At 37.9% G+C, this 27885-nt stretch overlaps 1 protein-coding gene across 1 annotated transcript; it reads right to left on the bottom strand.

Annotated features, from left to right (window-relative positions):
* Positions 1–1754: 1754 nt before the first annotated feature.
* On the bottom strand, positions 1755–26436 carry LOC115764383 (nuclear factor of activated T-cells 5). The gene is made up of 10 exons (XM_030707349.1): positions 26036–26436; positions 18630–18754; positions 18391–18547; positions 18108–18306; positions 11576–11996; positions 11357–11513; positions 11018–11265; positions 10090–10273; positions 2521–4515; positions 1755–2400 (listed from the first exon to the last, which is right to left on the bottom strand). The coding sequence occupies exons 1-10, from the start codon at positions 26292–26294 to the stop codon at positions 2396–2398; spliced, it is 3750 nt and encodes a 1249-aa protein (XP_030563209.1). The 5' UTR covers positions 26295–26436; the 3' UTR covers positions 1755–2395.
* Between the last annotated feature and the right edge of the window lie 1449 nt (positions 26437–27885).

Here is a 27885-nt window from a genome sequence, read left to right as displayed (position 1 = left end):
GTATACATGTAGATTTGTTTTTATTTTTCATTTTTCACATACACATCAAGAAGACGAGTTTCGAGGTTTGGTTTAGAAACGGAAAGATACAGCAAATATATATTTTTGTATATATGTATATTAAAAAAAAAAAAAAAAAAAAAAACAACAAAAGCACACAAGTTTCTTAAGAAAATTTTTGTGATACCTTTTAACTATGAACTATAACAATAATTATACTATATATATATGTATATATATATATATAGAAGATCTGGTCGATTAAAATAATGTGTACTCGAATTTATTTTAAACATTTAACAAATTTGGGGAAAGTTGAAAGTGTAACTATTTTCGCATTGAATTTAATGAGTTCTTGATAACAATTAATTGATACGCTTCAAATTTTGATTTCTAATTTTTTGGACTTGCAGCAATAAGGACATCCAAAAATACATTCAATTTACTGTATATGTTAAATATTGATATAGTTTATGTGTAAATATGTTTAAAGTTTAACAATTGTTTTTTTTAGACTGCTCTTTCTATTGACTCTGAGGTTTCTTCCTGACTCTGCGAGCATATTTCGGGCAGAAATCAAATATAATATATATTTTTTCTTGATACACGTATACTTAGTTTACAAAAAAATAGTTGTTTACCATCAATGTATATTTGTTATTCTGAGGAATATATATACACATATATAACATACATATATATATATATATGCAATCTCTGAGACTGTTTAACACATTTACGTAACAAGTAAGAGTTTTTAATTGACCCGAAATTGGGCTGTACGAAACACTACGGATTTGTGTGGATTGTTGAACTATTGTGAAAATCGCATTTAATCTAAATATTTGTTGTCTCATCGTAATCTAGGATATTCGTTTTTATACTTTAATCGAAATTAACTGTAGCAGCCTGTTCCTTTATTATTCATATATTCAATTCTCACGTCGAAATTCGTCAAATTCTATGCTTTAATTTTACATATAATAAATATTTATGTAAAAATATCGTACAACAAATTGTAGGTACAGGGTATACAAATGCATATTCAAGAGGGGTTTATTTGTTGTTGCTTCTTTTTTTTCTTGTGGCTGTTGTCCTCAAATTTAACAATTATTGCAAAGTGTACGCCATAAATTTATAAATGTAAAATATTTCATTCTTCGGAGGATCTTTTATTATGTTTGTTATGCGTAAGGAGGGGGGGGGGGGGGGGGGGGGGGGTTGGGGGAGGGGTTGGGGTAATACTAAGCAATGCGTAGACATTTGATCTATCTGGTATACGGCATATATATCTATATAATTTTTAGGTAACTCTGATTTGTGGCCTATGACTACGACTACATTTAGCAGCTACTAACAATAAATGATCATAATAATAAACATTATAGTTAATTATAATGTTAAGCATAAAAATTATTTGTTATATTTGTGTGCGTGCTGTTTCCTCGTTCTTTGCGATTTAGTTTAAACATTTAAAACTTGAACAGTATGAAAAAAAGTTTTTGTTTTGTTTTTTTGTTGTTGTTTGTTTTTAAATAAAAAGTCTTTTGGAATTTTCGCATATTCATATTCGTAGCTATAAATATTTTTACATGTATGTAGATAATTTGTTTGTTTTTGATTTTGCAAACCCCTTAGCAGAAGACAAAATAATAATAATAATATTAATAATAATAAACATATGAAATATATATTTTGCAAAAAAAAAAAAAAAAAAATAGTAATATTTATATATAGTTGTTTTATATATGTATGTATATCAAATCAGACTTGAACTTTCAGAAAGTTTCGGGACATAAACGCAACAAAATAATAATACGCAAATAGAAAATTAATAGAATAGTAAATTAGTTAAAATCTGTTTTAAAATGTATATTTAATTGGTTAACTGCAATTGTTGATTTGTTTTCATGTATTATTATTTAGTTGGGGCGATTGCTTCTGTTTTATTTATGTATTTATATGGCAGTCGTTATCATTTTTGAGATAATTTGACTTTTGTTGACAAAAAATCAATTTAAATTTAACAAAAACAAAAAAAAAGGTATATCTATAGGGTCTACAGCTTAACAAGTGTGCTTAAAACGATACAAATGTGTGTGTGTGTGCGTGTGTGTGTGTGTGGGTGTGAAAGAGAGAGGTGTTTTTCATTGCACTTTTCTCATTGTTGGTAAAATTGTTTAAGCTAACCGAATGATACAAACAATTTGGTCCACATTAAACTGTGTGCGTGTGTGTGGGTGTGTGTGTGTGGGTGTGTGTGTGTGTGTGTGTGTGTGTGGGTGTGTGTGTGTGGGTGTGTTTTTTATATGTTAACGCTTAGGATTAGGCCTGTGTGGTTTCCCCTTAGTTTATTAAAATAACCCTATAGTTTAATTTGTTGATCTATCGCCGTTTAAACTGAAACACAAGAGAAAGAAAATCAATTATTAAATGCGAATTTAAGATTGAATAACTTTATATAAAAAAGAAAAAGATGGGTTTGAACAAGAGAGATATTAAAGTTGAGCAGATACTTACGCTGATCGAAGGTGCTCGGATTGATGTAACTGATTAGATCTTGGTCGGACATTGTGGTCAGCTCCTGGGGTATAGGCGGCTGCACAGCGACTGCGGCGGCCGCAGCGACGGCGCCAACGGCGGCTGGCAGAATGCTGCCGGCGCTGCTGGGCGCCGATGCCTGCTGTGTCATCACAGCTCCATTGGTGGTAACGGCCGCAGTGGCCACAGACTTTTGCAATGCGTTCTCAGTGGCCAGCGCAACAATGAGAGATTCTTGTGGTGTGGGCGGCACAACGGGCAGGTGGACAGCTGACAGTGCTGGAAAGCCGGCGGCGACGGCGGCAGCGGTGGCTGCCTCCACGGCGACTGTTTCCGATGTGGTGTGGTTCAACAGCAGATTGACTAGCGGATCTCCGCCAGTGGCGGCTGCATTTGCTGCCTGCTGCTGCTGCTGTTGCGGATGTGGGAGAGGATGTGGATGTGGATGTGGATGCGGATGCGGATGTGAGTGCGAATGGGCATGCGCATGCTGCTGTTGCTGTTGCTGCTGTTGTTGTTGCTGTTGTTGCTGCTGCTGCTGCTGCTGGTGATAATGATGCTGTTCCTGCTCTTGTGTAGTTATAAAATCAGCAGCAGCCTTTATTATCATGTTGCTAACGGCCGTCGAGGTGGCTGTGGCAGCCACCTCCGGCTGCATGACAGCGGGCGTCGGCGGCAGGGTGTCACCGACATCAACGCCGGCGGCAGCATTCGGCGGACTCATCATAATGTTGCTTAGCGCCAAGGCAGCAACAGCTGCATCCTGACGCGTCGGCTCCGCCTGCATGGCAATGTCGTTCAGTATCGAATTGGCCATGGTCACCTGATGGGGCGCCAATATGTTGGCCACCACGGCGGTGGCGGCGCCATTTGCCGAACAGAGTATGGTTGACGGCGACACAGCCGGATTCATGATGATGTCCGTGGACAAAGCGCCGCCGGCATTGGCCACAGCAGCAGCAGCCGCAGCCGCAGCTGGCACCGCTGCCAATTGCTGCAATGGCAGGCCGGCGCCCAATGCGGCCGCCGGCTCCGAGTTAAGGATTATGTCCTGAGTTAGCGGCGAGCTATTTGGTGATGTTTCGCTGCCCGACAGCGAGCTCGAGTTGGAGTTGTTGCTGCTGATGGAGAGGCTTCGCTTCAGCACGCTGGGCGTAGCTGTCGCCGTTGTGTGTCCGTGTCCATGTCCGTGCGTATGCGTGTGCGGGTGTGTGTGCGTCAGTACGCCCACCTTCTGTTGCAGTATATCCGTGAGGGCGTGGTCAATGACCGACGAGCCGGTGAACAGCGCCGGCTCACTGGTGCCATTGCTGTTGACCACAGACGTGGACTTGGTCAGATCATCAATGAACTTGTGCACATTTGCTGCCGACTGCTGCTGCTGTTGCTGCTGCTGCTGCTGCTGTTGCTGCTGTTGTTGCTGCTGCTGCTGCTGCACCACATGCTGGACAATTTCGTGCTTGACGGCCAGGCCAACGGCCACAGCGACCGCGGAGGCGGGATCCAGTTCCACCGTTGACGCAGCGGGCACTGGAAAGCCGGGCATACTATTCGACTGATCGTACATGATCGTGTCCAGGCTGGCCTTGCGCGCATAATGCGCATGATACTGCAGCGCATTGGGGCTGCACGGATTGAGTGCCTCCGGCGAGTGGAGCGCTTCGGCTGTATGGGGGCTGAGCGAGCTGTTCTCGTCCAGCAGCTCGCTCTTCAGTGCCGCATCCGCGCTGCTCAGATGCACCAGCTGCTGATCCGTTATCATGGGCGTCGCCCCGGACAGCGATGAGCGGCGCAGTCCCATCGGTATCTGTGTCGTGATCGGTGGCGGCATCATGCCCAAATCCAGTTCATGTTTCGTTTCCACAACGTTCCCGCCCGCGGCGACAACGGCGGCGGCATTGCTGCTGCCATTGTTGCCCACCCAGGCGGAGTTGTTGGCGGGCGCGTTGCTCGTGTCCATGAAGTTGGCCACATCTACAAGTATAAGAGAAGCTTCTTTAGTACACAGATGCTGGCAATTGTGCGGCTTCTAAAGGGGGTGGGGGCAGGTTCAGGGGCAGGGTTACGGTCAGGGGTCAGGGGTGCTGGTGGTTAGGAGTTTTGGGCGTGGTCAAGTCAAAAATAAAAAAAAAGAATATCAGTTAAAAAATAAAAAATATAATTATAAAGAGAAAATATATATATATAAGAATTCCTCGCGTAGGGTAAAAAGAGGAGTAAACTGTAAGGAGTGGCTGGAGAAAGACAGACACGGAGAGACAGAGACAGACAGACAGAGAGAGAGAGAGAGAGAGAGAAGGAGAGATAGACAGAGAGAGAGAGGGGTGAGACAGTCAGCCAATTGGAGGTAAAAATAGAGAGCAAATGCTTATATGGCCGACAGCTTACATAACTATAAAGAGCTTAATGCTAAATGCTAAAATTAAAATATATATTATTCAAATGGTTATTGCTCTCTATTTTAGCCAACAACTTGGCTGCAATTCGGGTTGGGGTTGGCAAATAAACATATGGGCATATATTTATATATATATATAGAGATATGTGTGTATACTTTTCAGGGGTCATGTTGTGTTTGAGTATCGTTGTGGGGAATTAAGTCTTAAGGCAAGCTGATTAAATATGTATATATGTATATATATTATGCATTATACATATAATATAATGTGCTCGCAGTGCTCTGAGCTTGGAAATTGCTTTAGTCCATCGCATTCACAAACTCCTTAGCCTACAATTCACACATCCCAGCTACATTAATTAAGCGCCGCCTTTCCAATATATAATAATATATATATATATATTTAACACACTCACACATGTGAAACAAACTTTTGGCTTGATGCGCGGATTTCCCATCAAAATGTTAGAAAAACCAACAAAAAACAGCTCGCTTTTCAACACAAACACAAACTCACAAGCACTCTTTCTCTTTCACTCTTTCACTCTTTCACTCTCTCTCTCTCCCTCTCTCCCCACTCCCTCTCTCCCACACACACACTGTCAGCTTCTCTTTCTCGCTTAAAGCAATTTCCAGGGCAGCAGCTTAAAGCTAGCTTAGAATCTAATTTTATAAACTATTTAAACTAGTTAAGTTTTATTTTTAATATTATTATTAAATAAATGTATTTATATATATATTTTTGCTGTCTAGTTCTTATTATATGTATGCATGTATAGTTTGTATGTAAGTTTATATATATATATATAAGTATAATTGGTATGGTTAGTAAGAAAGAATGCTGGATGATAGCCTGGGTTTCCGCAAATACGTATTATCATAGTTGAGAATAATAACTCTAGCCACACCGTACACACACTAAATTGGGTTATGAAGAACTAGTTCAACTGCACCTGCACCGCCACCTTTATTCTAGGGTTTTAGGTAAACGTAGTTGATATTTCTCTAGGCGTAATGCTGAGGCTCTGAAGTGCGAGCAATGCTTAATATTCCACTCGTTCTAGGTGAGTCCCATCACTACCTCTTAAAGAACGCTTTGTATACCCATATGGAACCAAAATTGTGCAGCTGACAAGTCAAAGAACATTGAAATAGAGTTTAAAGTCCATCGAAAGGTTGCTTAAAAGGATTTTAACGAATTTAACAATATCTCTGAAATGCCTATTTCGTGTAGAGAGCCTCTAAAAAGGAAGTTCTTTTCCACTCAGGCAGAGCGGATTTTGCGAAAGGCGTGAATCAGCTCTTAAATGAATTTGAGAATTTGAATCTTAATAAATGAGTTTGATGCCGATCGAATGGGTTAGAAACAAGTTTCATAAAACCGCACTATCTATTATGATGTGTTGACTGTAAGTTAATCAATTAATCAGCCGGGACAAACAGTTTTTTACACATACTATTTAGATGTCTATTGAGCTCGATGCCCTATCTTTGTTATTCTACATAAGCAATACAGTAATCGGCAATAACTAAAGCACTTGGGAGGAAAATATAAGCTTTTTATGAAATGTATGCAGAGGTGAAACAGGTCGAAAACGGAGGATTTCATTGTCGTTAAATAATCTATTATTATCGATATATTAATGCCCACCTCCGATTGTAATGAAAGCAATATTCTGTCAGCGGAATGCGGTTATGCAAAGCATGAAATCTATCGATAAATCGATAACCTTTAAAATCGTAACAGAAGTGAATGAACGTAATGTTATAAGCCCAAGATGCTGGCATCGGAAACGAGACTTTCACAATTGTTTAACGTGATTCGTATATATATATAAGGATATATATATATATATGTTATATACTTAAGAGATACGAGTAAATGCGTATTGTGTGTTATTTGTGGAGTTTTAAGAGTATGTACGTATGTATGTAGTATCTATAACTAGGTTTAAAGTTATTATAAAATGATAGACATATATAAAAATGGTGTACGAAATGTCAAACGAGGTCAATGGTTGAATTTCTCAATTTTTGCAGTATTTTGTTGTTGTTTTTTTTTTTTTTTTTTGTAAATTTGTTTTTTAGTTGTTTTTTTTTTTCACCAGTACCCTAAGAAAGTGGTGCAGAAGACGTGGCCTGAGGCTCCATGTGGCTGTTGCTCTCGTGCTGTGGCTGTCACTGGCTGGCTGGGCTGAGTTCCGGTTCCGGTTCCAATGCCGGTTCCGAATCCGGCGTAGATCATCTGCTCCCTGCAGTTATCCCGACCATCTGTTATCATTGGATTCATACTAAATGTCTGGGTGTATGTGTTTTTGTAAATCGAATCGACCCTTGAGACGATATTCGTGTGTGCATATGTATATCTTTGGATATAACAGATGTTAATTTGTAATAATTGAATTCATTATTTTGTCATTGCGTTCCATATTAATTGTGGCGCTCTTTGTTGTTTCTTAGTTCAGCCTCTTTGTGGCTGATTTAATTAGTTTATAATATTGTTTGGCTTGGATCGACTTAGATCTTGATTTTGTAATTGGGGAAATTTCTTGACTAGATTTTGTTTTTTGTTTTTGGTATTTTTTTTTTTGCATTTTATAGCACTCAAAATGGTTACATATTTGACTATATAGTATATTGAGCACCTAAATTGCTAAGAGAAGGGGAGGGGAGGAAGAATAAAGTAAAAATATATATATGTATATTTTTTTTTGATTTTTGTTTTTGTTTGGTTTGGATTTTTGTAATTAGTGTTGCGATCAAGTTTCTGCCGGTTTCCCTGAATTAGAATTAGAACAGCTGCCTTCTGTTTATTATTTATGATCATTATTTGAATCCTCAATAATTTCTTCTGCTTCTGCTTCTGTTTCTTCTTCATCTGCATCTCCTGTTGCTGCTGCTGAATTGATGCAATATTTTTGTAATCATGTATCGGTTATTGGTTATCGATTATCGGTTATCGGTAGTTGGGTGCTTCTCCGTTATATGCAGGCGCTGGACTCGTGCATGGTGGAAACGTGATCAAGAAAACTCTGCATGCTGCATACAATTCACACACTCACTCGCTCGGACTCACACCCAAATGCAATCAGACGGTCACCCACACACACACACACACATTCATACAGACATACAAGCAAACATTTCAAACAAAACGCAAAAGCTAAAGACTCCAAAAAGTGTTTTAAACGGCGCCCAAAACTTTATATATATATATATATATATATATATCTTCAACAACGAAAGTAACGCAATAAACAAGTTTTCCCTGGAATGTATGTGTATATGTCATATTCGTTTGTCTTCGGCTTCTACAGGGTATATCTGCTCACATTATGCAAACATCTTAATTCACACATTCGCACCGCAGAGTTGTTTCGATCAGTTTCCCTTGTGGCCTCGTTCAGTTATTGCAGTAAGAAATCGAGCGAGAGAGATAAAGATAGACTGATAGACAGACAAAGAGAGAAAGGGAGAGAGAGGGAGAGAGAAAGAGTGAGAGAGAGGGAGAGATAAAGAGATAGAGAAAGAGAGAGAGGGAGACGGAGTAAAGCCGGATTCGCGCATTTGTTAACTCTCCATATTGAAAACTTTCTAAAAAGTTTTCTAAATCGTCGCACAATTCAGATTCAGATTCAGATTTAGATTCATTATCATAAACATTTGCATTTCTTTTTTCTTATGTTTTCAGAGTTTCCTAACAATTTTATATACCTTAATTATATTCAATTTTATTTCTTCATAGTGTTTTTTTGAGATTTTCTTTTTGTTACTTAAAAATTATAATTATGTGATCTTATTGTGTTATAGTTTCCATGCGTTATTCTGTGCTGCTTCTTGAAATAAAGCCAAGCTAAAATTTAATGATTTTTCAAATTAGATGCAAAGGTTTTATGTTTAATCTCAAAGATATGATTAGTTCTCTTTTTTGTATGCAAACAGAATTTGATGTTATAATTCTGTTTGACTATTAAGAGAAAAATAAACATTATATTCAATTAAATTAATGGGATACGGAGTTTCATGCCAAAATTTAATACAAATGTATTCAAATACACTTAATGAATGATGCCAGCAGAAGTTTGTGTTGAAAACCAGTTTAAAAGTGTCGTATTTATATGGACTTATTTCGATTTAATTCCGTTTTGCTTTCATCAAAAATGAATGCATGCATGCAGTGAAAACTTAATACGAAGTCGTGCATTATAAAATATGACTTAAATCAAAAACAAATATGTAAAAAGTGCGTGAATTTGTTCTCTAATTTATCTGGAATCAAGTATAAATATCTACAAATATTTAAAAAGTTTGGGATTAAATTTATCTGGGGAATCAAGCATAAGATTCCCGTTTAAAATATATTCAAAGCTTCTTTTAAGTGGACGACAGCCTTATTTCTTGTTTTATAAAATTGATTTTAAAAGTTTTTTACACAAACTTAAGCTTATTTTTATTAATATTTGACATTCAGTGTATCTTTATTTGCATTTCTTTTTCTTTTTTAATAAGTATCCCAAAAAATAAAAACAATTCAATCTGCGCACATAATAACGCATGAACGGCATAAAATTATTTTGAGATTTCAAATTGTCGCAATTAAATATTATAGATTATTCATTTATGATTTTATAAATGTCTCAACTAAATAACTAATTAGCTAAGCTAACTAATAAATTTGCAACACTTGTGGGTTTTATTTATTTATGTATTTATATATATATATATATATATATTGTTCTTTTCGTTTTTCTAATCGTGTTTAAACGAGTTAACGAATATATGTATTGTATGTGATGTTTGTTATGCATACATACGAGTGTCTATATACGAGAGCATTTATGTATGGTAATATGTATCTATGTATCTATGTATCTATGTGTTTTTCTTAGTTATTGGATTGGCTAACGACAATGCATTCAACTGGCCTGCCTGCGACGACTGCCTGACGAATTATTGTTAAAATTATAGTGTTTATTTGCTGATGTCTGTCTGTGTGTGTGTCTGTGTGTGTGTGCGTGTGTGTGTTTGTGTGTCTGTATGGGTGTGTGTTTGTGCATTGGTATGCTCAAGTTTCGCGCTTAATACGTTTATGGTTCATGATGCCTGCTTGGGGGCTGGTGTTTATATAGAAATAGTCAACAAATAAATACCTTGGCTATGCATTGTGCTACTTAACGTGCTGGCCGCCGCTAGAGTCGTATAGCTGCCCTTGGGGGTGTAGGTGAAGGTGTGCGGCTCGCTCTTCTTGCCGCTCGAGACGATTGACACCTGAACGCTGACCGGCTTTAGCAGATTCTGATGCTGATATGGCGGCACTGTGCAGATCAAATGTGTCTGAAAATTAAAGAGAATATGTCAGATATAACTGTAGCATATGTATGTTGTTGCATATAATGGCGAGAATCACCCAACTTTGCCACGGGTAAGCTATCTTCTTCAAATTGCAGACATGAGAAAATTGGATATAGAATTTATGTACAGTGGAAGTCATAATTGAGGAGGCAAATATTTTTCACAAAGGTCTTGAGTTTGAAGCCGATCGCAAGGCAGCTAAAGCACATTCCTGCAACTGTTTTCCTCCAATTTTCCATGGTTGCGGGTGAAATTGGCGAAAAATAAGCTAAACACGATTAGACGAAAACTAAATCTTAGCCCATAAAACCTTTAACTATTATTTGTCACCCAGGAAAGGTGGATTGAAGTAAACGTCTCCAAATAATATTTATAAAGATCCTTAAAAATGAGTTAGAACTCGAAACTTCGACTATAAATAATGTGAAAACGATTTTCTAGCCAGGAGAGGTGGAAGTTGGTAAATGGCGGTAACGCCTTCTAAATGAATTTTCATAAAGATCTTATAGCATGAGTTTAAAACTGTTACAAACGTTTTCCACAAATTTTCCCAAAAATCCTGCCTTAAGATGCCCTTACATTATAAGGTATCTTCATTAATCTTCATTCATTACATAAGGTATCTTCATTAAAAATGACCACTTCCTAGCTAGCACAGTTTTATATATACATATATAGATATATATATATATATAGATATAGATACATCCGTGCCTTATATCGTACCTGATGCAAATACTCCTTGTCGGGCAACACGCTCTGTTCCCAAAGCGCTGCCGTTCCACCGATCAGCTGCTGATGGCCTACTATCTCGGCTGCCGGATCATCGGCATTGACACTGTCGTAGGTCTCCTGGAACACAACGTGCGTGTCCTTCAAAAAGTTCTTTCCAATGATGAACAGCTCCAGACCGCCATCGACGGGGCAAGAGTTGAGTGATTTTTTACAGATCTCTGGTACGCCTGGTGGCTGAGCTGTAAAATAAGAAAAACAACCAAAGTTAGTACAAATTTATCCAAAGGAAATTTATCTAGGAAATAGTTTTCAAAGAGTGTGAATACTTACTGCATATGATGGGATTGGAGCAGACCTGCAGCGTCTCAGTGCTGCCATCGTCGCGTGTTAGCTGCGTGCGAAAGACCATGCGACAACGTGTTGACTTCTTCTTATTCTTCTGTGCTAGGTGCTCCGGGAAACGGTGCTCCACATCGACATTGCGTTCCTGCAGGAAGAGTTGTTATGCGATTGGCTAGACAATATTTGGTAAATTCTATGAGTGTGTACCTTAAGGATGCCAACGCAATCGCAGGTGATGGTCATGTCCGTTTCGGGCTTGAAATCAATCTCAATGACCATGGTGCCGTCGACCTTCTTCTCGTTGCACTGCGTTGAATTCTTGCCAGCCACCTTGCACGCCTGATAGAACATATGCGGTGCGACGCGTCCAATGTCCGTGCCAATGAACACCTGGAGCACGGCTGACTTTTCATAGCCGGTTAGCCGGACAATGGGGAAACCGTTGCCGCTGCGATCCTTGACTGCGCCGCGGCTACCCTCGGTCTGGTAACGGGCGCGATGCTGTTGCTCCGGCTGGGAGACAATCTCTAGCTGGACATGGCCATCATTGGAGCTGGCGATGCTGTTCAATGGTGTCGCTGGTTGCCTTTTGTTGGCCACGCGGGTTACGGCGCGCGTTCCAATGAATCTGGGGAAATTGTACAATTTGCGGAAGAAGCACAATCAATAAACAGTTGAAGCTAGTGGCTCACAGGTCAAAGTTCAATAGACAAACTATGTGTTATGGCGAGGTGGAGAAGGAGGCTGGGCATCCAAATATTCTAATAAAGCTCAAATCAAATCTACAAAACGTGGCCATATTTTGATGTTTATTTGTCTATGGGATCATAAAACGCAGCAAGGGCGTACTTTGAACTTTCCCAGACTCTGTACAGATGCGTTGAAACTATAAGAAAATTCCGAATTTCGGTAGTGTATATATATATGGTAGATATATATATATATAGATATGTAAATATTGTATATGGTATGGTATTATATGCGTGTGTTTTGCATATGCGTATTCTTGATTTATGATAAAGAATTTAGTGCTACATGTGCTGGGGCCCAGGATGAATAAACTTGATGCAAAATGATATATGGCTTTATAATACACACACGCACACACTCGCACACACAGAGGCGAGAGAGAGAGAGAGAGAGAGAGAGAGCCGTGCCCAAAACAATAAATAGAGTTATGTACATAATATTGAACGCAAAGCGAAATGTTTGCAATTTGGAATCGGGAAATACAAAATAACCAAAACACAAAACATTTTCTTAACATTTGATTTTCTTTTTGAACAGAAAAGCAATTAAAAGTAAAAGGCAACAAATGTGAGTGTGGAAAATCAACGCGCTGCACTTTGCAGTTGTTGTTTTTGTTTTGTTTAAACAATTATTTTGATATGAGTTTTATGCTACTTTTAACTTGCTTTTGCTATTGTTAACGATTCATTTTGTTTAGACCCACACACACCAAGAACAAGAAAGCTAGAGAGGGAGGAAGGGAGAGAGAGAGAGAGAGAGGGGGAGGGAGATAGAAATAACAGACACATAGCATGTACAACAACAAAGCCGAACAAAAAGTTTAAACAAATTCGTTTTCAAACATTTTACTTTTTAATTTAGGAATTAAATTATTTAGAACGCGTTAATAAAATTCTCAATAAAAATAACAGCAAAAATAACAAATATTCAAAGCCACAAAGCTTTTTGCCTTTTATTTTCAGATAATTTAGTTTGCTTTTAAAAATTTGTAAATTTTTAAAGTAATCAATTTTTTAATTTATGAAAACGCATGAAAATGTGTGGCTATTTTTAAGTGAAAAATAAATATTCCAAAGTTCTTTTGGTATTTAAAGTATGTACATAAAAATCAATGTATATATGAAGAGTACATTTCTTTTTTTTGTTGTTTATTATTTATTTAAAAAATTTGTCGCCGTTTTATATATATATAAATATATTATATATATAGTTAAAACATAATTAGGCTTCTAAAAATTGTTAGATTTATAGGCAAATTTTGACTTTGTGACCATTTAAATTCTTCGAAATTCGTTCGTTTCAAAAATGTCCATAGAAAACATATTTAATGAGCACCTTTTTGTTGCCATTTAGAAAATGTTTCGAAAATGTTGTCTGCAGTTTGAGGACTGCTTTTTTAAATTTGTTTGTGGTTGTTGCTGTTGTTTGTAGCTTTGGTTTTTGTTTCTGTTTCTGTTTTTTTTTTGTTTGTGGTTCGTAAAGAAAACGCCGCTTACTTTGGCTCGCTGCTGCTGGTGCTACTCCTGCCGTGGATCTTGCTGCTGCTATGGCTCATAGTTTCTGCGGGCATGCAACGTGAGGTGGCGCCACCAATGCTGTCAATGCTGGCAATGCCGATGTTGGCTCCGATATTGCCTGGCTCGCTGCTGGCTGCGCTGTCGGCCACAACGGTGGCAATTTTGCGTATAAACTCATCCTCGCTGCAGGCATCATCGTTGTCGAGCTCCACTTGATTGCATTCGAGCTTCCGACGTTTCAGATGCTTGCCACCGCGTCCTCCGCCGCCGCTTTCCGCCGTACTGCTGCTCTCCTGCTGCTGGAGCTGCAAATGTAATCCGGGATAGTGAAATTGATGTTGTTGCTGCTGCTGCTGCTGCTGCTGATGCTGCGGCTGCTGCTGATGTTGCTGCTGCGACTGCGACTGTTGTTGCTGGAAATGTTGCTGCTGCTGTTCATGCAGCTGGTGTTGCACAGCAAGTACCACATCGGCGGCCTTGTGGCTGATCGTTGTGTTGAAGAAGCTGCCAAAAAGCTCGGAGCTGAGCGTTGTCGTTTGTGATGTTGTTGCCGTTGCCGTTGTTGTTGCTGTTGCTGAGGCAGTTGCCTGGTTGCTGTCCGTGCCAAAGCCCGTGTCTTCATCGTTGCTGGGCGGCGTGGCCAGTTCATCCACAAATGATGCCGATGAGTCCGGCTCAATATCATCCAGATAGTTGAGCATTTTCTTGGCATGGCGCGATCTACATATATATATATATACAGGTACATACATATACACATACAAATATATATATATATATATATATATATATATATATATATAAATATATAGATATATACATATATGCATATACATTTAATATATGCTGTTTTATGTTCTGATTTAATTACATTATTTGTTTGTACTCTGATTTGTATACAATTTGATTTAATATTATCGAAAGCTTTTGGGTTTATTGCACTTATATACAAACAAAAATAACAATAAAATAATTTCATAAATTCGTGTAGACATAAATATTATCAATCAAATCGTGTACACCCAACAGTATAATGTGCGACTAATGTAAACAGGCACGACATCATAATCTTTTCAAAATTCCAATCAAAATGACGAGAATCAAGCACAAAAAATAAAGGAACGTGAAATATTCAAATTAAAGTGAATTACAAATCGGTTGGGAAAGTGGGAAGAGGGCGAGGGAGAGAGAGAGAGAGAGAGCGAGAGAGCGAGAGATAGTGTACGAAACAAACACGAACACAAATACAAATACAAATACATATACATACATATACGCGCTGTCAATCGAGTGTTGATTGAACTGCAAGTGGTGATCGGAATTATATCGATCTGCGATCTGAAGCAAATATTTGTATGCTGGCTGGCCAATGAACTAGTTCATGCGCATGCAAATTGATTGCAGGCACTTCCGGTGAATTCTATAGCCGCATACGAGTATCAAATAGAACTTTACTATTAAGAAATAGTTCCATTCAACGATTCAGTGAACTTTTTCAAGAGCTTTAGCTATTGTCGCATATGAGAATCAGATATAAATTCATAAAGGCGCACACCTGTGCATTAAGAACTAGTTTCGTTCAATGGTTCAGTAAACCTCTTCAAGAGGTCAAGCTCAGATAATGAAGCCTTTTTTAATACATCGAAACTAAAAACCTTTAAAACGTTCGATCAGTTCATGTCTAAGGGAACTAGTTCAAAACAACAATGCTTCTCAGGACAACAAATTAAAATTGAGTCGAGCTCATTGTAACGTTAGCGTTCATTAGAACCGGATAGTGACAGTAAACTAGTTCCGACTCTATTCAAATTCAACGAAGGATAACAAAACTTTCACTTTAACGTTTACTATAACAAAAAATATGTTTATAGACTAAATTACTGGAGTGCATAGCAACAGGCAACACAATTATACAAAATGTCACTAGTGGGTGCTGCTTCTCATAAAGGCAGTTGCATTGAATTTGAACCAATGTACTGATATTTGATGTGATATAATCAAGGCATTTGTGAACGGAATAAACAAGTGCTGTTATGTGGCACTAAACACAGTCAATAACATAACTTGATATTTTATAATGTGCAATCCACCAATCCCCCCATCATCCAATCAGCAGCAGCAGCAATAATAATCAACTATTTTATTTGTAATCCTAACCTAAGCCAAATCCATGTGCGGCCATTATCAGTAAAATTGAGACAACGAAAAGGTAGGCATCACAACATGGCGTATACGTATCAAAATACAAATTATATACTCATACAAACACACAAATCAATATGTATATAATGTATGAAACTGTTTAGCGCAGAAGAAACATGTAAAAGGTCTCGATCGATCGATTGACCCTATAATAGCTATATCTTTGCTTATTTGTTGGGCTATCTTTGCAATCAAACAGGCGCTTACAGATTTTAACAATGACAAGTTTATGTTATAATAGTCTGGGGCAGGTTTCAAAAAGACAGCCCTTACACTCTGAGGAATAGAGAAAGCATTTGAAAATCCAGTAGATCCAGAAAAAGTCGTTGGCCGCATGAAACATATAACATGAGAATTTAGGTAGAATGCGGAACGAGAGACAGATGGGAGCTTGAGAGCGAGAGCTAGAGAGAGAGCGACTTTTGTGCAATGAGAAAAAGTAGATATTTTCGGCATGTTGAAGTTCGGTTTGATACGGTTTTGCAGGTATTCTTGGCGGAACAGTAAAGCTGAACTTAAGGTATGGGATATAGTGCTTTGATTCGGGAGAATAGCTTTAAAACTGAGAGAAAAGTATGCATAGGCACAGCCAAAATCGACTCGGTTGTTGTTGCTGATCAAATATACAATGTTTCGAATACCCTTTAGAAGGGTATCAAAATGTACATCTGACAAAGGAGTAGCTAACTACAATGCCGGCAACCAATTCGCGTCGATAAAGTAATTTACGAACATCATTTCGGAATTGATCATATAAATCAGAGTGCAGCACTTTTTATTATTATATTCTCATTGTTCAAAGTGACACACGAGAGACATATGGACGATAAGAAGGTGTTTTAAGTGGCCGGCAACTTAAACTGCTGCAGCTCTAATGTGGAATTGATAAGATACAAATGCGATTACAGGCATGTAATTATAATGTGGCATAAGTTTTAAAGCAACAACACTTACACACACACTAACAACAACAACAACGAGACACTTGTCTCTAAACACATTCACCATGACCTACAATGCAAAAACAGAAAATGCATCGCGAAAAACCTGTCCATAAAACCAAATCTTACAAATTTGATTGGCTTAGTGGGTTTTCTTTATATTCGAATATCTTGCAAATTACATACAGTTAATCATTATTTGATTAATCGAAAAAATATTAAAACAAACAAATTTAAAAAGTCATTTCCAAAACTTTAATTTGTTGCCTAATGTTGCTTTTTTATTTTTTAGTTTTCAAGTGAAAATTTCCTTTTTTAAAAACTACGTTTAATCGAAACCACGATTTTATGGACTCTTCCATTTCCATTAAGAAGTCGATTGAAAATAAACTATTTGCCGAATTATTTTAAATATATTGTAAATTTCAATTCGTATTGATTAGCGAATAATTAAAAGAATTTTCAACAACATTCAACAACTTTTGATCGTAACAGAGCAATCACTGTGTCCTGATGGAAATGGCATTATGTATTTATTGAAATAAAAATTAAATTGGAAAATATAATGATAAATTCAATAGTAAGTGTGTGTATGTGGCCGAGAATCTCACAGCGACTTGTCAAAGATGTAAACAAACGGAATATATATATATATATGCATATGCATATATACATATACATTATGTATTTGTAGTTCTGAACACGTTTCGTTTAAGAACACATTCTATATAGTATTTAGATATGATTATTCTTCTTGGAAATCTTGCACAAGATCATGTTCGACTCGACTAGCCCCCCGAACGTGCCACTTACGGCGTCCTCATGCTGCCAATTGAAGGGTGTTTGGGACGTGTTTCGCTTTTGGGGAGGAGGGTGTCTGTTGCACGGATATTCGATGAGAGAACAACACACTTCCTTTCGAAACCAAGTGCGATACACTACTGAAGGGCGCACATGACCAACGATCCATTTCGCCAAGCGAACCGATTTATGGAGAAACCATAATCCAATGCATTTCCAACTTCGGGACTGAACGATTTCTGTATATATTTTATTTACAGTAAAATCGAATGCGCTTTGACGAACCTAAACAATAAAACTGGCAAAAGGCGTCCGGTAATTCGGTAACGCTGAGCGTCTCAACTTGCGTCCAAATGCAGTTCCAACAGCTAGCCGATGCGCGTGTGTGTCTCTGTGTGTGTGAGTGTATCTGTGTGTGCGTGTGTGTGTGTGTGTGTATGTGTGTTTGTGTGTATGAGTGTGTGCAGGTGAGTGTAAGGTAGTTGGAGAGCTGAACAGCTGACTGATCGAAAGGGTAGATGGACTCACCTTGAAACGGGTATCGCGCGTATTAAATGCTGCTGCGGTGAATGTTGCTGCGGTTGCTGATGATGTTGCTGCTGTTGCTGTTGCTGCTGCTGCTGCTGGTGCTGATGATGCTGTTGCAGCGAGTTGGTGACGGCCACGCTGTTGTTCAACGCGCTGTTCACCAACAGATTTGTGTGCTGCCCACTGCCCGAGGCGCTGCTGTTGCCGCTGCTGTTGCCGCTGCTGCTGCTGCTACTGCTGCTGCTGCTGCTACTGCTGCTGCTGTTGCTGCTGGCGCTGCTGGCACCATTGCTCCTGGCATCAGCAGCAACAGCAGCCGCACCATTGCGCAGCTCCGTGTGCTGATCAAATCCCAGACCGCTGTCATTCGAATTGTCGCAGGGCGGCGGATGCGGTCGCTGTGGTATTCGCTTGCCAGGCACAAGTTTTCCCGGTCCCGTCTGGCAAATGAAAAGTGGGCGATTTTTAGTTTAAAATACTTGTGCAGCCGCTGCTATGGCATAAACCATCCATAGTGCTTACCCGGGCTATGGTGTGCAGTTTACCCGGCAGTCCCTTGCCAGGCTGTCTTTTCGAAGGTATCCGAAAGCCTTTGCGATGTATCCGCGGACTCATCGTTGAGTTTGTGGACATGGTCATGCGCATGCCTGGAAACAAATAGAAAGAACAATAAATTCTGTTATTCTTATACAAAAGATTTGTTTGTATTTTAACTTATTTTATTTATGTTTTACGAAAAAAGCTAACAAATCAATTTCTGCCTGTAAAAAGGCGCATCTTGACCACTTTTTGAGCTAGCAAATATATGAATATTTCCTATGGTCAGTCTTAAGCATAACTTTGAAACCGATCGAATAGAAATTAAACTTTCGCCCATGCAATATTTCACTATTTCAATATGGGCTGGATTTGGCGGAAAGTTTGAAAATATGTTCTCAATGAATTTTTACATAGATCTTAGCACATTAGTTTGAGGCCAATCGGATGGTAAGCAAAAAGAATGCATACAAAATTTTCCGCACATTTTCCACAGTTGCGGGTGGAAAAATTTCAAAATGCTTTAAAGCTTTTAACTTAAGCTTAACAATAAATTTAAACATTGTTCTTTGCAGATTAGTTCGAAGCCAATCGGATGATAGGTTAAAAAGTTGCATGCAAAAGTTTTCCGCTCATTTTCCACAGTTGCGGGTGGAATTTTTTCTAAATTCTTAATAAGCTTAGCTAAGGCTTAACCTAAACAAAATGTTAGCATAAAAACGATTTGAAATTATAGATATTTGAAGCGGATGGAAGAGGTTTGTAAAAAGAAAAACTTGTTTGTTTTTCATGCGAGTCAGCTTAAAATCTTGATTAAAAGATTGGCCTCAAACTCAACTTTTAATGCGCTTTATTAGCCATTACGTTAATGTCAGAAAATACCACTAAGTGCTATACAAACATATATTTGTCTATAGATAGCTTCTTTTTTGTTTTGTTTTCTTTCAAGAAGATGACAATCAACAGATTGTTACTGAAATTGCAAATATTGTTAATAGCGAGAGTAGATGATAGAACAAGCAAATATATGTCATAATCTCAAGATAAAACCAGCTTAAACCAGAATTGGAACGATAAGTACGAAAGAGAGAGAGAGAAATCAGAATTGCAACAAACTGCGCTAAGCATTGTCGGCGCAATGCAAATCTGTGCAGCATGCTTTGCCGCTTGATCAAGACAATATATGCCTATATATATATATATGTATATATTTTTATATCAAGTGCTTCATTTAAACACAATGCAAAAATGGTGCGTCTTGCAACGCGCCTGCTGCTGATAATGCCCCGTGAAAGGGCGCAAAGCTGGAGCCGTGGACGCAGCTAGGCAAAGTGCATTGAACTCTGTGTGCGCCATGAACTCAGCAGGTTCCACATGTATCTATATCTATATACACATACATATATATATATATATTTACATGTATATATGTGTGCTAGTGAGTATATAAGTCATAGCTGCAGTTGCAGCATAAATGCAGCATCGGACCGCGCAGCTGTCATGCAATTGTTCATCCAATTGCACAGCACAAGTTGCGCTATATTGTTGCACTTTGGGCGCCTCAATTGATGCACAATTTGAGCTTGTAAACGCTTCGCTTGTATTGTCTAGGCATTATCATTGCCCAGTTAAAGCAGTTGATAGCAGCCACACACACACACAAACACGCACACACACACCACACACTGATAAGCCCCAAGGCGAGCGCTGCTGTTTTTGCCCAAGCAACCCGCTCAAATCTGCATTAATGCCGGACTCTCCGATTCACATTCTGTTTGTACATAAATATTTTCATATTTGTTTCTATTTGCTGATCGATGTTTACATTTGATTATTGCATTTCTGGGGCTCTTCGTTTAAATTATAATCATTGCAAATGGGACGCGCGACTTGGCAAATTGCAATTTCTTGTTTATATAGTACAACGCCATGCACTTGAATAGGGACAAACTTTGTTAAATTAATATACAACTATTTAACTAAAACAAGTAAAAGGTTCTACTCGGGAGCTCCCGAACCTGAACCCTCTTCTTCCAACATCAAATGCCTATATATATTCTATTTTAGATGCTATATGTCAAGTTTGGTGACTCTAGCTCTTATTATTTACCAAAATTGCCGAAAAAACATGACGATATCGATTTTTATCGATTGCTTGGAAACGGAGTAAGTTATCGATTATCGGAAGCAAACTCGATCTGCGCAGGCACTAGGAGGACCTACATCTAAAATTTTAAGTCTCAGTCTCTCTTAAGGTTCAGGGTATAATTATCGAAAAAGTTTCGATTTTCGCATCGACCTCTATTTTGAAAATAAAATCGTGATGTAACCCCTTGTCATTTTGTCGATTTGGGTCAAAATTTTAGATTTCCTTTTTTTTTATGCCAATCGATAGAACTGATCCTTACGAGTCAAAAATGGTCTAAAATGAAATTGCACATTATTTGATGGAAATATTCCAAAAAATCATCAAAAAGGTTTTTTGACAAAAACATTTTTCAACCCATCGATGATTAATTTGTTTGAATGCCAATTGATGGTAGGGATCCGAGATATTAAATAAAAAATCCTCGAAAGAGTTTCGATTTTCGCACCGACCTCGATTTTGAAAAAAAAAACGTGATGATTTGGAAGGTCATATCTCCGCGCGGATTTATGTCGTTTTGGAACGTCATATCTCCGCGCGTAGTTATGTCGTTTTGGAACGTCATATCTCCGCGCGGAGTTATGTCGTTTTGAAACGTCATATCTCCGCGCGGAGCTATGTCGTTTTGGAACGTCATATCTCCGCGCGGAGTTATGTCGTTTTGGAACGTCATATCTCCGCGCGGAGTTATGTCGTTTTGGAACGTCATATCTCCGCGCGGAGTTATGTCGTTTTGGAACGTCATATCTCCGCGCGGAGTTATGTCGTTTTGGAACGTCATATCTCCGCGGGGAGTTATGTCGTTTTGGAACGTCATATCTCCAAGCGGAGCTATGTCGTTTTGGAACGTCATATCTCCAAGCGGAGCTATGTCGTTTTGGAACGTTATATCTCCAAGCGGAGCTATGTCGTTTTGGAACGTCATATCTCCGCGCGGAGCTATTACCCGAGAGCTATTACCCAGGGTAGGTTTGAATATCAAAACTTTCTTGAATATTTTTTTGAAAATCTCGGGTAAATATAATTCGATTTTAAAATATTATACCTTTTTGAATTCGTACGGATCCCTATTATCATATGGCATTCATAGAAATTTAAAATTGATGGGTTGCAAAAAGTTGTTGACCAAAAAACGTTTCGTTTGTATAATCAACTTTTTTTTTTTGATTTTTTTAGACTATCTTGGGCAAGTAATCTCAGAGTCGAAGCATTCGCCAACCCATACAAGAGACCTCGCTGAGAAGTGTGTAGTCAGAAGGCTCAAGAAAAGATCCTTTAGAAACCTCCTCCAACCACGACACAGGAGAAGCCCCAGAGCCCACCAACTACCTACTTGACGGTGCAGCCTTACTCAAAGAAGACGGCTTTGACGTTTGTCCATGATAAGGCCCGAGGAGACAACCAGGATTGGCGAGATACCACCTAAGTTAACGGTTTTGTAATAAAAATGTATGCTATTTTTTGATTCAATACAATAAAAATATAAAAATTAAAAAAAAAAACTTTTTGACGATTTTTTTTTTTACTCTCCGGTAAAGATATCCCGTTTTTGATATGTTATACCTTTTTGAATTCGTACGAATCCCTACTATCATACGGCATTCAAACAAATTAAAAATTGATGGGTTGAAATGAGTTGTTGACCAAAAAACGTTTTGTTTGTAAAATCAACCTTTTTTGATAATTTTTCTAGACTATCTCGGCCAAATAATCTCGTTTTGGAACGTCAGTATCCGCGGGGAGTTATATCGTTTTGGAACGTCATATCTCCGCGGGGAGTTATGTCGTTTTGGAACGTCATATCTTTATCGATTGCTTGGAAACGGAGTAAGTTATCGATTATCGGAAACAAGCTCGATCTGCGCGGGAACTAGGAGCATCTACATCTAAAATTTCAATTCAATTCAATTTCTCTAGCTCTTATAGGTTCTGAGATCCTTGCGTTCATACATACGGACGGACGGACAGACGGGCATGGCTAGATCGACTCGGCTATTGATGCTGATCAAGAATATATATACTTTATGGGGTCGGAGAAGCTTCCTTCTGCTTGTTACATACATTTGGATTTTGCACAAATACAATATACCCTTATACCCATTTTTCATGGGTTCAGGCTATAACAAAAGCTGAAGCCCGAGACTTTTTACGCAAATACAAGAAATCACATAATTCGCCATTCAAATTCAAGCAAAACTTCAGCTATTGAAGCACAAATAAAAATAATTTTACATGGCAAATGTTGAGTTTTTTGCTGTTATCAAAAAATACTAAATTGTGAAAGAGAAAAAATGGAAACATGTCAAAAATCTGGTCCCTATTTAAATGCAGGGCGCTGTATAAGTAAATACATATGCGGGGCTTTCAGTTTCATACAGCTGCATAATGTTCTATTTCAGGGGGAGGAGAGCGAGAGAAGGAGAGCGAAAGAGAATGAAAGAGAAAGAGGCGGAGAGAACTTGTGAGAATTTACTGCTATTGCTGTAAGACCTATGAAAATCGCATAGAAAGGCGTTTAATCGAAATAATTGTCGTTAAATTTGCCGCGCAAATGTCTGATTTAACAAATGGCTCAAATGTACCTCATCTAACTAATGTAATGTAATAATGTTGTGAATCTAGCTTTTGAGGGGCACGTTGGCCTAGAATGTCCCTCTGATCATACGTTTCGAAGACTTCAAAAGAGCCATTCAAGAACCTTAAAGGCAACCAAATGTATGTGAATGTATTTGGTAAATGGTTTGCCACTTGTTGCCAAGCTGTTGCCTGGGTCTATAAAGATATTTCGTTCAGATAAGCAAAACACTACACTACACTACTATACTAGGTCATACCTCAAATTCGAGCATTTTGATATGACATTAGTTCAGCATTGATTGATTACAAGATAAGATACAAAAATCGTGTTAAAAGCCAACTTCATAATATTAGGTGTTGTTGCCATTCAAAACAAGAATAAAAAAAAAACGGAAACTTCAGCGTTATGTTGGGCTTTGGGCTTTCAATAAAAAAAAAACCTAATTAAAAGAGTTTTGCCATTGGATAAGTATGTGACAAATATTTACCAACAGCAGAAGAATAACAACATATGCGCAAGTAAACAATATAATAACAATAATCGCATTCGAGATATGTATGTTATATGTATGTGGGTATTTCATGAGGGTTCTGTTGTTTTGATCTTTGCTTCTAGTCTAATTTTCTATGCCTGCTGCGTCAAGTTCATGCAAAACTAACCCTTGAGCCGAGATCGTAAATGACAGACATACACGCACCATAACTGACATCATGGGTTTTATGGGGTCTACGTTCCCAGAGGCGAAACTCGAATGCATATAAACAAATACGTCTGTGGGCCTGGGTGTGCACCTACCTACCTACCTAGTTGGCCCAAAAAGCGTTCGGGATCGTTACCTTAGCTATTTAACCTACCTGCCACTGACGCGGCACTTTATCTAAGCGCCTGCGATAAGACAAACCAATCTAAAACCGCAGCCAGTACAAAAAACCCACCCACCCTCACAAAGAGCGCGCCTTTTCACACTCCCAGGCGACGACGCGTTGTTCTTGTTGCTTTGCTGTTGTTGTTGTTGTTGTTGTTGTTGTGTTATTTTATCTGCGATCCAAAAAGAGATAAGATTTTTGGATATTTTTCTTAGATCGCCTTTATGTAATTTTCTCGGCTTCAATTGGCATACAAAAGTATGTTTAATTCAATTTGCAGCGTTTTGCATTAGATTATATAGCATACGAGCTCGAGAGATCTAACAGGAATTCCACTTATCATGTCATATACATATATCTAGACCTTTTTTTGTGAACATAGAGTGTGCCATTATATCGGATTTTATACCAAAGCGTGATCCAATTTTCATTAAACGTACCTTGGTTAAAATCACCTGAATCTGAAGTAAACTTTTTGCCAAAATTTAAAAAATTCGATCCTTAGGCTTTACTATATCGACACAGACTCGAATTAATTCACTGCTTTGATCGAGATAATATAATATAATGATTTAGTTATAAATAGGAGATGACACGCACAAGTTTTAACATGAGTAAAAGTTTGATTAAAAAATGCAGCTGTTGCACTTATATATATATATATATATATATATACTTTATATATATATATATATATATATATATATATATATACTTTATATATATATATATATATATATATATATATATTATATACTCTCAAGTCGGCTAAGTAATTATTGATGATGCTGCTGGCTTGAATTTCTTGGCTATCAGGGCCGCCAAAGGGCGGGGTCTGATGTGTTTTGGCCTTAATCTTATCGCTGGGCAAACTTGGCAACTGGCAAAAGCCAAAATGTATATGTGCATAAGTATATATTATAAATATATATGTATATATTCATTTTACATATATATATATGGATGAAATTCGAACTCGAGTAGAGACGGCGAGTAATTGAATACAGTTTTTTTTGTGAGGCGCCTCTGGCACTCAAATTGTGAACCCACACACATCGACAAGACGCCAGTTTTTCATTTTCTTGACCAAACGCGAATGCGAATGTCATTTTGAGCTTCCATTGGACTTTGCCACTATTGGGAGAATACCGTTTCACATTTCAATCAGGCCCAAACACAAATTCATATCAGGTTTGTTTAATGCCAACTTTGAGTTTAAGTTTTTGTTCATGACAAATGTGCTTGCAACTTTTCAAATTTTCGCGCAAGCAGGAAACTTTGTCGGAAAAGCGAAATAAATAATTAAAGAAGAGTCTTTAACAGCACCAAGCTAAGATCAAAAGAGGCAACGATCAGGGACCAGCTTGCTGACTTGTCTTGCAGCGAGTCCTGCAAGACAAGCAGCAAGACAAGTTAGGGATCGCTCATAGAGCTCCTCCAATTTTGGCATGGTTTCGTCGCTTGCAAGGCTTTAGATAGAGCCCTAATCGAACCTCAAATAAAGACAGTTAACCGAAACCCAAAAACTTAATCATGTGTTGATTAAACATGGTGCGGTTCAATGGGTCTTCAGCTCTGACCAGGATCGAGAGCTCACCCGAAGGCCCATTGTGCCGCCGGCTGTTTAGTTATTTTTGGAGGTAACGCTTATTGGTAGGATTAGGGCTTTAAAAGCTGTTGACCCAATTTCGCAGACATTGGGGCTCACTTTCTTTTCAAAAAAAAATTTCGATACCTATTTTTGGCCACAATATGCAATATTTTTGAATGCATTTTTTATACGTTCTTGCATAAAGCTTACCAAAATTGGTTTTGTAATGATGTTGATATGCATTTGTGTTTGTATTGTTGCTGTTGTTGTTGTTGCTGTTGTTGTTGTGATGGTGGTTGTTGTGATGGTTGTTGCTGTTGGCGTTGTTGCTGTTGCTGCTGTTGTTGCTGTTGATCTTGCCAGCACTGCCATTGCCATTGCCGCCGTGATGATGGCTCAGGTTGTGCATTTTGGATGGAATACGATAGCCGGACTCGTAATATCTATACTGATTGTAAGTGAAGCGCATTTTGTTGCCGTTTTCTCGTACTTGTTGTTTATTTAATTTGGTATAAACCCTTCTTGTTGTATATTATTAGTTGCCTTAGTTAACTCTATATTAACTTAATATAAATATATTGCAGCATTGAGTGAATATTGTCTTTTTAATTGGATATATTTTGTTTTTTGTTGTTTTTCTTCTTCTTTCTTTGAATTCTTTTATTTTGGCAGGTGTAGCACGTTAACGGTAGCTGCTCTTAAAATATTTAACTCCATATATTTGTATACATAAAATTATTTTTTGGTTGATAGTAGTTGGCACGTTTTTAATTTGTTGCTTTTGTCACATTGATTTTTGAATTGATTTGATTGGATTTGGCATTACAATAGAATTTTTGATTTGTACATTTGTGTTGTTGTTGTCAGTAAGTTAATGCTCATAATAAATACATGATTGTGTTTGTGTGTTTGTTTTGTTGTTGCAGTTGTTTTTTTGTTTTTTTTTTTGTTTTTACTAGCTGCGAAAAAACGAAAACATAAACTTTTTTATAGCACAGAAAAGCAAAAAAGATAAAAAAAAAGAATAAAAGAAAAACGCGTATTGTTGGAAATTAACATTATTTCTCGTTCGTTTGTTTTGTTTTTAAAATTCGCATTTAATTTTATGTACCGCGTAACCGAAACACAGCACAGATAAAACGAAACGCAACAAAGAATGTAAAAATATATACACGCGCACCTAAAAGATATGGAAGAATGCTCGACACTGAGATACCCTATACATGTGTTGAGGTAACTAAAAACATCTAAATGTACACAAATATACCTCAACCTCAGGAACTATGATATGTCTACGATAGAGAATCTCGCCAGTTTACCTACGTTAGGAAACAACAAAATGACTGAGCCTTGCTTGGACTCATGAGAATCGCATAGAAGGGCGCCATTTAAGCATCTGTGAAGCGAACTTTAGTACACATTTTGGTTTCTCGAAGCAGATAAAAAGTTGCATACATTTTGAATACTCTTTATTAATACATGGCATTAAATATACAATAACTTTAAGCCAGAAATAGTCATCTTATACCCTTGAGAATATAAAGCAAATGTACAACATATTTCTATATGTGACTAATTACCGAAAGATTATTAGTATTACCCTCAGTGAGGGTATAAAATATGCATTTACTTTTGCAAGATAGAATCGCTGCACAGATCCTTAAGATCCATGACAATGCTAATATTGATCTGGTGCGTATTTAATGATATGGTCCCTTTTATGCTGTTTAGCCACTTTTTGTGCTTTGTGAAACAAGTTTTTCAGCTACCTTGAGATTTTGAGCTCCTTCCTTATTTTACAGTTACGTGCACGAAGAACTGGTTCCCTCAGCCCTTTTACTTTTCCATCGCAATTATTTCCAGTACTTTAATTACAACGCTTATTCTGTTATGCATTTAGAGTGGACCAGGAAACAGCATCGCCTGCCAAAAACTTATACTTTGTACGTAAAGTGGAAAAGTCTGTGAGCTGAACTGGTTCTTTTTAGCCATTAAATGGCTGAATTCCTAAACTACTAAATTTCGACAAATGTATGAGAAATATGTATGATAATGTCGTG

This window comes from Drosophila novamexicana, unplaced genomic scaffold (genome assembly GCF_003285875.2).
Source record: "Drosophila novamexicana strain 15010-1031.04,08,12 unplaced genomic scaffold, DnovRS2.1 tig00000820-arrow-pilon, whole genome shotgun sequence".
Taxonomy (NCBI): Eukaryota; Metazoa; Arthropoda; class Insecta; order Diptera; family Drosophilidae; genus Drosophila; species Drosophila novamexicana.
This window is presented reverse-complemented; position numbering and strand designations above follow the sequence as displayed.

Coding starts and splice junctions, on each gene's coding strand:
- LOC115764383 (XM_030707349.1), bottom strand. CDS start 26,294: ATGCGCTTCACTTACAATCAGTATAGATATTACGAGTCCGGCTATCGT. Junction 18,548..18,629: donor AACTGCACACCATAGCCCGG/GTAAGCACTATG, acceptor TTCATTTGCCAG/ACGGGACCGGGAAAACTTGT. Junction 4,516..10,089: donor TAGCACAATGCATAGCCAAG/GTATTTATTTGT, acceptor TTATACTTGTAG/ATGTGGCCAACTTCATGGAC.